Here is a 9,895-nt window from a genome sequence, read left to right on the forward strand (position 1 = left end):
GGCAGCTTCAAAACTTGGAAGCATTCTGTATGTACAATTAAAAATTTGTCAGAGTAGCTGTAAAGCTACAGTGATTTTGTTAGATTTAAGTATAAAAATATCAAGTTTCAATGTAAAAAATAGACACTAAGTACACTAAAAACTATTAAAATAATGGACGCAATCATCGAACCAGATCCATTACACCAATTATCCAAGAAACAAAAACAGAATGTAGTAGAGTCGTAGTGGTTTCTAGAACAAAATCTCAATTAATTTATGTAAGGCTTAAGGCTGTAAGTACATACCGATAAATATCAAGTTCTTTAATGGAATTATTAACATAATTTCCTAGAATACTCTGCTTGGCAGCTGGACGACATCCTTCGTAATGGTCAGCAGGGATATCTTTACGTAAACCCTTCAATGAGCTTAGACATGTTCTTGTTATTACGACGTCGGCTGTAAATGTTTCGTTAAAAATGGATAACATTCAAATGGCCAGTACCGTCTTTAGTTTCCAAAATTTTTACACACACATCGTCTTGCTCAGGGCACACCCGTGTCCAATGCCACAGCCAATTTAATTTTTCTCCACATCCCGGCTGTGTACTTATGCATTCATAACACCATAGAGAGCAAAATGCTAAAAGATTTATGGTTAAATGATGTCCAGAGACCCTAAGAGCTAGATAGCCACACCCACCTGTTAAGTTAGTTATTATAAAGACCTACCTGAAGAGATATAACTGGTAAATACAAACAAACATATAAATATTTTATACATTATTCCAAAGGCACGAGAATTAGGATCTTAAGAAGTTATTTAAATTAACATTATTTTACAAGACATGAGTCACTTTTACATTTTAGGTTAATTAATAACAATAACAAATGCAGGTGCAATGCGCAAGCGCCTACACTTCTTGGTTATGTGGGGCAATATCGATATACAGCATGGACCATTTGTAACTGTGTTCTCACTTCTGCCAGCTCTTTCAGAAATAATCATTTTTTAATAGAAGACACGTCGACTTTCTTTTAGAGATAAGAGTATATTGTAGTCTTTGCTATATTTTTTAGTGGTGACTGATCGCTCATTGAACAGAAACATTAAAAAAATTACTGATGATGGCGTGAGGATGTGAAAGAATCTGATTTCTACCAAGGTCGTTTTTTGAACGTCAAAATAATAAATCGTAAATTAGTTTTTTAAAATCAGACAAAGATAATAAGTTAAATTCTGAACTAAGGAAACGCAGGTGGTCGACTTTGATACTATATACCTGTAAGACTGTACTAATTAGATAGTAGGTAGTAGTAGTTATTTTAATGGCGCTTTGAATGTGAGTGCATAGTATCTTTTTCGACATCGGTCGCGCACATAGAAAAAATGTAATTTGTTTGTTTTACAATATCCTGATCCCGGATCCCGCTTGTTTTTTTCAAACCACGGTGTGGGAATGGTCGGCGTTGTATGCCTTGCCCACTTATTGTCGATGATGTGGGCACGGTCGGCGTAGTGTCCCTAGTCGGCGATATGGACCATCAAAAAATAGTGTCGACGTTATGGGTATTCGGCGAAGTGTCTCGGCCCCGGGCGAGATAGAGTTAAATATATAATAGCATAATTTGTGTACAACTCACAGGCGACCAGTTTTGCGGTGGGCGACTATTTGCGATAATTGCAGGCGGTACTGTTTTTATACTAGAAGAGCAATAGGTAGGCATACAAATACAATAGAACTTATTAAATTATTTAATAAAACTGTAAGATTATAATTGTAATGGAATGGATATAATAGATATTATTGCAGGCACTACGGCGTATAACTAAACTAGATTAGTAAATACCGTAATGTACAAAAATACTTTAAATCTATTTTCGACAACAATTTTTACTATTAAAGATCATATACCACAATACAATACGATTTCATTGTGTCATTTCCAAATGAGCTGTAAATTTATACAATGGACGGACTTGACTTACCTACCATTTGACAGTTGACTTAGGTACCTACCTCCTTATGTCTAGGTCTACTAAGTACACTTTTGAAGGGTCTACATTAACATATCTTACGTTTAATACATTTTCTCTAATCGAATGCCACGCTTCATTAGATAAACTGACTAGACCATTTTTCTTCTCTGGGACTTGGTAGTACAAAGCATACAATAGAGATAATATGTGTGAGTTAAAAATTACACTTCCCAGATGAAAACATACGATTTGTAAAAACATTTGGCTAAAATTTATTTAGTGATCATTCTGTAATTCGTAGCACTGAAAGTTTAAGTCATCGTACAGATTTCCATTGGTAATGATTTCGGCGTCAGTTAAATTTATGCCCAGTGTATTTGGATTTAAATCTGTTATTAAATAGTTTCCACTAAGTCCGCACTCTTCAACCATTTGTTCTTTCGACACAGGAGGACAGAGGAAATCTGAAATTTATTTTTATTACTTAAACGGTACAATCATCAATTATCAGTTACACAAAGTATATATGGAAAGCAGTGATTTACAAACATACCCAATGAGACTTGGTATCGACATAGAATAAAAAGAAATATTCTCATTAGTACTACAGTTGTACCTACTCTGATGATAAGGTTATTGAGTCCTTTGTATTATTTATACGCGTATGTCAATGTTACAGGTACCGGCGGGTGATCAAAAAAGAATTGACGTCGAGTCACCTTTGGAAGTTCAAGTTAAGTAAATATGATTTCCCATGTAAGTAAACAAAAATTCGCCAAAAGTGACTCGACAGTAACTCTTAGTATTTACCAATGGTTATCTGTGTGGCAGTTGAGCCTACATATATATAATTAGGGTAATGAATTCTGTCTATATGAAATTGAATCATGGATAGGTACTTGCATCCGGGACACTTACGTAAATTTGAGTAGCGATTTTATTGGAATTTACGGAATTTGATTGAGGCCTCCGTAACTTCTAAGTTTATAATAGTTTTATCTGTGTGTTAAAATGTAGAAACATCTGGTCAATTTGCTTGCATTACAAAAGTTTTTATCTGGTTATTTTGCGCTAATAGTTTGTATCGGACGTAGTTTAATTAACGTACGTCTTTTGGTGCTAATAACAAGAGAGACAGGTGTACAGCGTTGTGCGCATTCCTTCGAAGCTGGCGTTATCAAGCTTTGTTGTAATTACGCATTATTTCTAAATACTGGAAGAAGGAGCTGTTTGTTTGGTGGAGGGTGTTTCGTTAAATACTGCAGGCAACGAAAAAACCGGGCTGGTTCGCGACGGTTGGATAAGAGAGTATACGTCTTTTTACGTTATTTATTCGGGTTGTCCACCCGATTTGATTGATTGAAGACGCAGTTCGTCATTAATTTTGTAATATTTCTGTGAAAAGTTAAAAGCGTGTTCCGTTTTACGGAAAAAGGTAGTCAAGTTGAAGTTAAAAAAATAAACAATCAATTTAGTACACCGTTAAGACCATCGGTCAAGGTTCTTTTTTAATAAAGTTAAAAGTTTAAACCCTTCGCACAGCCTCCGATAAATTTTTGTCATCGTCTTCAACAAACCAGTTCGTTTAGCAGTTTGTGCGTGTTGTGAGGAAAGTACGCTCCCGTCATTTAGATTTATATAATGACTTTTTAAATTGTGTATATCTATGCGCGTTCCTCTGGCGGAAATATCTCAATCCATTTTAAATGACAACTTTCAATAATATGTTTTACTAACTAAATCTCCTAAGTTTGTCGGATTGAGTTGAAGTCTAGGTTGAAGGTTGAAGTCTTGGATCCGATCGAATTTCAACCCTGCATCGTTTATACCTTATATGTCAATCGGATCTGCAAAAACCGGATAGAACCTCTCCACTAAGTAGGTACGTTCATGCGGCGTAAACGCAGTCTGTGATTCGAAATTGCTGAGAGTGTACAGGTAGGTACCTATCGGCTATCTTTATCTTTCTGACAATGTATAAGTATTTTATTCCGGGTGGTATTAGGTATATTCATTTCAAATAGAATCGTAGAGATCATTATTATACTCCCTTATAGGTAAGTGTTAATAAATACCTTCAAGTCCACTTGTGACATCGATGACATTCACATATTCAATTTCAATATTTTGCTCCGTATGCTCCGTTGACAAAGATCTCTAAAATAGTAATAAACCAATAAATTGTTTAGACTAAAGCAAATTGTTTTACGTGGCAATCATCGACATTCTCTGGAAGAATACTAGCTGTGGCCGTTTCTAGTTCCAAATCTCTTTGCTGATTTTTGTTATAATCGTTCAAGGAGGTCTGTATAAACTGTTGCATTCGTTGCTTTTTCTATAAAAAAATTGTGTACAGATTTAACAATTCGAATGTAGCCTTACGATATTCCACGTTTTTCTATCTTCGCGCTGAGCTATAGTCCACAGATGTCCCGCTCCGTGGACCGCCTTACTGCCTTTTCTAAAGTGAGGATTGATAGATAAATTATGTCTAACGGAATTCTTCCACCTGTCATCGTTTTGCTTGTAGAAAGGAAAATGGTCTCTAAAAAAGAAAATGATAGAGATTAATCATTTTATTGTAGGTAGGTAAATTCTTTCGAGAAATGCTTAAAACGCAAATCAGACATCATTTCCTGAATTGTTGTTGTCCACGTATTTGGGGAGTCGTGCCAGGTACCTAAAAAGGACGTGTAGAAAATTCAAATTTTACGAGTTATACCCGGATATGTATTTGATAGGGATAACTGTTCACATAATTTTACAACAGCCACCTGTGTGTAACGATCCGTGTCTTACGCACACGATGTGATAATAGGCTAGCAATTATTATAATTGTTTTTGATGGTTGATATAGTCATGGTACATTTCACGGTTTGCTGAAGTTAAAGGGGGTTTTATTTACGATCAAGGGGGCGTTTTGTTAATTTTAGCTTTGGGAACTAAAAACGTGATTCTTTATTCAAATGATTAATCGTTGTGACATTGATTTATTTTATCCAATTTTGAGAAATGCAATTATAAAGCTTTTACTGTTATTAATGACACGAATAATTTAAAAGTATTTTTTTGGCGATTTTTGGCCAAAATTGTGCATACATTAGGTAGGTACCTATATTATGTTTTGCTATTTTGTCCCTTTCGTCCAGAGTGGCTGTATAGACATCACACCATACAATAAATTATTATTATTAATTAGGAATAAAATACAATGGTATAATAGGTATGTACCGTGATCATCATCTTTCATAGGGTGTAAATGTTATACGAGGATATACGGATATACAGTGCTATTTATTAAGAAGTAGACATAGGGATTTATGCTAGGATTTATGTGGTCATTTAAAAGTCGACATAGGGAAAAAGAATACACATAAATCCCTATGTCTACTTCTTAATAAACGGCACTGTATAGTGCATTCGAGATAAGATGATCATCTCCTCAACATCTCTTTTATTTGGTGAGATACGAAAAATTTGTTAAATATCCAATATGACGTGTATATGTGACATTACAATCTATCCAATCGCATATTGGAACTTCCGGTATCACGTTCGGTTAAATCGGAAATCGATGCAACTTTTGTTTTTCAAATGCAACGCCTATGTTTGTTTAAGCTATTTGAAAAGGGCAAGCAATATGCTATACGACAGCATAAAATATACATATGGTTGATATACTCAAAATGGAGAAATTCGTGATTTAATATTTAGAAGACTTATGAAATCTAGCATGTCATGTCACACAGGTGAAAAGGAAAGACCTACATCAACTTGTAGAATTGAAATTTTTCATGATGACATAAAATACACTGTTGACCCTTTATTTTCAATCAGTGGTTAAACTTGGTACTGACGTGGAAAGACTAAAATTTATATCTTTCAATTAGAATTACGTATTACCTATCTGAAAAATGTGATGTTGTTTTGGTTTTTAATTCAAGATTTGGATTCAGCAGAAAAACAATTTTTACCTTTACAACTAAGAAAATTAGAAATAGAGCCAACTTAATTGGAAACAGACTGTATATCCTACCAAGTGGTGCCAACAATTGTCGCTCATTCTCGGAAGGTTAAGGGAAAATTTGCGAGTCTCAAATACAGGCCCGTAGCTGTTGGTATTGACACCTACGTGAAATACATCTGGAGGCGCTCCCCTCCCTTCCATTACGATAAGATCTACCTATACACAAAAACTTTAGGAAATAGTATTTCATAAAACAAAAAACTAATTTTACTATCATTTCGGGATTTATTACTTCTTATCTAATACAATTTTTAATAATGAAAATTACAGGTCTTGTAATCTTTTTATTATACAGGGTGTCAATTTTAAAACTTGCACTATTTTCCAAACTAAAGAAGATATTGAAAATCGCGAAAAACCGTTTCGAGGGTATCGAGGGGGAACCAGAATGACGTTATGAGTGACACCCCCACCCCCCTTAACCCCCCAGCCCCACCTCGTAGAAAATCCTAAATGGCAACCCCATACTTGTGACATATCGTTGGAAAGCTACTGAAAAATGCTTTCCAGTGGTACCAATAAAGTCAATATTCATTAAGACAATTTAACAAAAATTTAATAAGGCCATGGTCTAGTCTACAAATGAGAATGGGAGTCTGTTATTACTATTAGGTCGGTACTGGTTAGGACCCGTATTTGGATTATTATGTTTAATTTTTATTATGTGAGATGGAAAAAACTATTCGAAAACAAAAAAATATTTCATTGATTTTTCCTACCCCAAAATCTGATTTCGACGAAACTTGATACCTACATGTGGATTAAAATTCAAGAACAATTTTCAATAGCAATCAATTCTTGCATTGCATGTTCGCATTTACTTAGCATAACTTTATATTATTATAAATAAATAATAAAAATCACGACAACGCTTAAATTAGACAAATTTATAGGGTATTTCGATGAACGGATAAGCGTGGTCCGAATAGATCAGGGTAGGCGGTGTGTTGGAACATACGATCGGTAGCTAAATTGAAAGATTGAAAGGTACCTAGTAAGAGCTAAATTCTGTCTCCAAGGAGGGTACCGTTCGTTTCGTCACGGCAAGTAAACCAACAAGACGCTTAAAGTGAACTTAATGGCTAGAACACATTCACTCGGAAGTTATAAGATCCAGTTCTGACGAACTGCAAGGAATACTTGCTCATGGACCATGAAACATACGTGAAGATGGATTTTGGGCTAAAATTTTATTTGGCTACAGCACGTGGTGATGTTCGCGCCAAATTTGTTTATTTCCGTAGATAGGTAAATTTGCACAAAAACTTCTCCAAGGTTTTCGTCACGAACAAGACAATGGAGTCGAAGGCGTACAAACAAGAGTGTCGCTGGCAAAATGCATTGTATCGTTCATTAGGGCCCTGTGAAAGTTTGGCCAGATTTGCGAAACTGCCACTACAGTCAGCAGATACTTGAGTAGTACCATGATAACGCAGCCAATCGAAAAGAATTGGAACATTATCAAGAGGAAGAGGAAGCGAAATGCTATACCTACATAGGTATAGATAGCCAGATAATGGAACAAAGATGTTGAGTTTAACTAGCAGCGTGCGCAACAGATGATGGCCAAAGAAAAAAAAACAATGAAGAAGAAGAACTATGACTAATTTCCAATGAAAATAATTACCAAACAGCAACTTCTCCATAAAATGTATAGGAATTGCCAAGATCAAACAATTAGTAACAAGTTAAAAACGTGGCCGCACGCGTCCGACGAAAGCGCAGATCAGTAATAACTCGGGAAGGAAGTGACCAGTCCAAATAAACTTTTGTCGTTCTGGTCACCGGGCTGTATTACACCGTATAAGAAAGAAACGAAACGAAAAAGCTTAAACTTCAATATTAAAAAGTAATTATAAAGATTCTGTTTTCACGAGTTTTTAGTCTAAGTAGCCATGGACTATCTTTTATCATAGTCCATGGCTACTTAGACTAAAAACTCGTGAAACAGAATCTTTATAATTAATTTTTTCGCGTATAAGAAGAGGTAGAATAATCGTTTCACATGACTTAGATGCAGAATTTATATCTCTATAACTTTTATTTGAAGTATTTTTGCGTAAAATAATTAGGAAACGTTTGCGCAAAAAAAAGTAATTTCCCATGTTAAACGCCTATGTTCCACTTTTCGATTTACACCCTGTACCTACCTATCTTAGGTAAAAAACCTACCCTAGAACACTATGCTTAATTACAAATTACTTAATCTATGCAGTTATTATTAAGCACTCTTTATTATCGTTTAATTTTTAATGTCCTTGATATGTACATATTACCTAAGCAATGAAATCTCTTAATTCTGGTTCAAAAAAACATACGAGAGGTTATCAGATCTGTTCTGAATATAAGAAGTGTACGTACTTATACTTGTTGATCAGTTTGTTTCACACTATCTTAGAAGAAGTACACAGAACAATCTATCAAAATGAAATTATTAGCAATTTTGTTATTCATATTCGGTATCTGCCTTATGGCGCACGGATGGACCTCCAGGGCACATGTAGAGATGGATCCAGGTAATTGAAAAGAAAATGCGTTTTTTAATTATAATTACACGTACTAATGTGGATTTCAGAGGACCCAGAAGTTTGTTTGTATGAGAAAGTTGGAAAATTTAGAGTTGGAGAGTCCGTATCATTACATCCAAATACATGTGCAGAAGCAACATGTGGACATGGAATCGTAACAACACACGGGTAATTCACTATTAATATAATGTTTTAAGTCATGGTAGTATCACAAATGACTTTCTAGATGCGGAGTCGTTGATGCCAAGCCGCCGTGTATCGTCAGGCGTGAAAATCTCAGTAAACCATACCCCGATTGCTGCCCAACAATTAATTGCCCACAAAACTAACAATTTAGTGATGTTAGCGACATAAATATTTCTCCCGATGTGATTTAATCCGATTTATAGGCTAAATGTGTTTTGTTTATTATGATTTATCTAGCAAAATAAAATGTTCGAAGTTGACAATAACGAATTTTGTTTAATAATTTTTGATGGAAATTGTTTTCAAGAAAAGCTTGTTGACAGCACACCTCCACATTCATACCACTCAAATGCAAAAGACTCAGTGTATGTAAGCTATTTTACTGTTTTTCATTTGAGTTGCGATTGATAAAGTAGGCAAATTAATAAGCCTAACGAAAATTTGCACCCCCTTAAACTCGGAAAAATGAATGTTTTGACACCCAAAAACTGGTCGATTTTTGTAAACGATATGGTGAAAGGAGTAAGAGGTATGTACGTTCAGTTCAGTTCACACGGTTATGTGTGACTAGATTAATGAGCATTCTTGAACGTTGTTGAAATCTATGCACAGTTTTTTGCGTTTTTTTCAAAATTTTTCCGATGCAATTCACATGTTTTAATATAAAATGCTCTAGTAAATAAAAGAATTGCTTGTCATTAAAAATTTAAAAATCCATGTGATGAGAAATTAAATATCAAATAACTTATTTCGACTTATTTAAAACATTTTTCGATAAAATGGATATTTACAACGATACTTTTCCGACACCTTGTGAGTATGTTACATACAAAAAAAAAGTAGGACCATACTGGAAAGTACCGTTACAGGGATTGTTATGAAAAAATAAATATTGCTACGTTGACTCTGTGCTAGGGGTTTAAACGAAAGGCCAAATAAGCTACAATTTGGAAGGGATTTGCATTACACTCTTATTACATGAATGATTTTTATCTCTTGGAAGAGCGCAGTTTAAAATATTAATCGACGTGTTCGAGCATATTTCCAAGAAAAAAAAACTTTCTTTAAGTTATACGAAATGTATTCCAAGTTAGAGACTCGCACTGTATACCTACCTACACTGTGTCCAAGATGAGAATATCTATCATTGACATCTCGGAAACTATAGAAATCAAAGTTGCGCAATCAAAG

At 34.7% G+C, this 9,895-nt stretch overlaps 3 protein-coding genes across 4 annotated transcripts; 1 reads left to right on the forward strand and 2 right to left on the reverse strand.

The window, feature by feature from the left end:
- Positions 1 to 6: 6 nt before the first annotated feature.
- On the reverse strand, positions 7 to 877 carry LOC116164234. Its single transcript, XM_031478377.1, has 4 exons — positions 715 to 877; positions 488 to 625; positions 288 to 441; positions 7 to 234 (listed from the first exon to the last, which is right to left on the reverse strand). The coding sequence occupies exons 1-4, from the start codon at positions 764 to 766 to the stop codon at positions 108 to 110; spliced, it is 471 nt and encodes a 156-aa protein (XP_031334237.1). The 5' UTR covers positions 767 to 877; the 3' UTR covers positions 7 to 107.
- Positions 878 to 1,820: 943 nt separating this feature from the next.
- On the reverse strand, positions 1,821 to 4,694 carry LOC116165112. 2 transcript variants are annotated; one of them, XM_031479410.1, is made up of 5 exons: positions 4,346 to 4,694; positions 4,173 to 4,298; positions 4,039 to 4,120; positions 2,517 to 2,525; positions 1,821 to 2,427 (listed from the first exon to the last, which is right to left on the reverse strand). In XM_031479410.1, exons 2-5 carry the CDS (start codon positions 4,284 to 4,286, stop codon positions 2,240 to 2,242), a joined length of 393 nt encoding a protein of 130 aa, XP_031335270.1. In that variant the 5' UTR covers positions 4,287 to 4,298; positions 4,346 to 4,694; the 3' UTR covers positions 1,821 to 2,239. The 2 variants fall into 2 exon arrangements, with proteins under 2 accessions (XP_031335270.1, XP_031335271.1); XM_031479411.1 differs by lacking the exon at positions 2,517 to 2,525 and having other exon boundaries at positions 1,826 to 2,427; positions 4,346 to 4,686.
- Positions 4,695 to 8,347: 3,653 nt separating this feature from the next.
- Positions 8,348 to 8,970, forward strand: LOC116165113. The gene is made up of 3 exons (XM_031479412.1): positions 8,348 to 8,506; positions 8,566 to 8,686; positions 8,745 to 8,970. The coding sequence occupies exons 1-3, from the start codon at positions 8,416 to 8,418 to the stop codon at positions 8,845 to 8,847; spliced, it is 315 nt and encodes a 104-aa protein (XP_031335272.1). The 5' UTR covers positions 8,348 to 8,415; the 3' UTR covers positions 8,848 to 8,970.
- Positions 8,971 to 9,895: the final 925 nt, after the last annotated feature.

The sequence above is a fragment of the Photinus pyralis genome, unplaced genomic scaffold, assembly GCF_008802855.1.
Source record: "Photinus pyralis isolate 1611_PpyrPB1 unplaced genomic scaffold, Ppyr1.3 Ppyr1.4_LG2, whole genome shotgun sequence".
NCBI classification, from domain to species: Eukaryota; Metazoa; Arthropoda; class Insecta; order Coleoptera; family Lampyridae; genus Photinus; species Photinus pyralis.

What these genes read in the sequence shown, in the direction of transcription:
- LOC116165113 (XM_031479412.1), top strand. Translation starts at nt 8,416, where the DNA reads ATGAAATTATTAGCAATTTTGTTATTCATATTCGGTATCTGCCTTATG. An exon ending in ACATGTAGAGATGGATCCAG is followed by an intron (nt 8,507 to 8,565) that starts GTAATTGAAAAG and finishes TGTGGATTTCAG; the next exon opens with AGGACCCAGAAGTTTGTTTG. An exon ending in GGAATCGTAACAACACACGG is followed by an intron (nt 8,687 to 8,744) that starts GTAATTCACTAT and finishes ATGACTTTCTAG; the next exon opens with ATGCGGAGTCGTTGATGCCA.
- LOC116165112 (XM_031479410.1), bottom strand. Translation starts at nt 4,286, where the DNA reads ATGCAACAGTTTATACAGACCTCCTTGAACGATTATAACAAAAATCAG. An exon ending in AGAATGTCGATGATTGCCAC is followed by an intron (nt 4,121 to 4,172) that starts GTAAAACAATTT and finishes TTACTATTTTAG; the next exon opens with AGATCTTTGTCAACGGAGCA.
- LOC116164234 (XM_031478377.1), bottom strand. Translation starts at nt 766, where the DNA reads ATGTATAAAATATTTATATGTTTGTTTGTATTTACCAGTTATATCTCT. An exon ending in TACCAGTTATATCTCTTCAG is followed by an intron (nt 626 to 714) that starts GTAGGTCTTTAT and finishes TAAATCTTTTAG; the next exon opens with CATTTTGCTCTCTATGGTGT. An exon ending in AATTTTGGAAACTAAAGACG is followed by an intron (nt 442 to 487) that starts GTACTGGCCATT and finishes AAACATTTACAG; the next exon opens with CCGACGTCGTAATAACAAGA.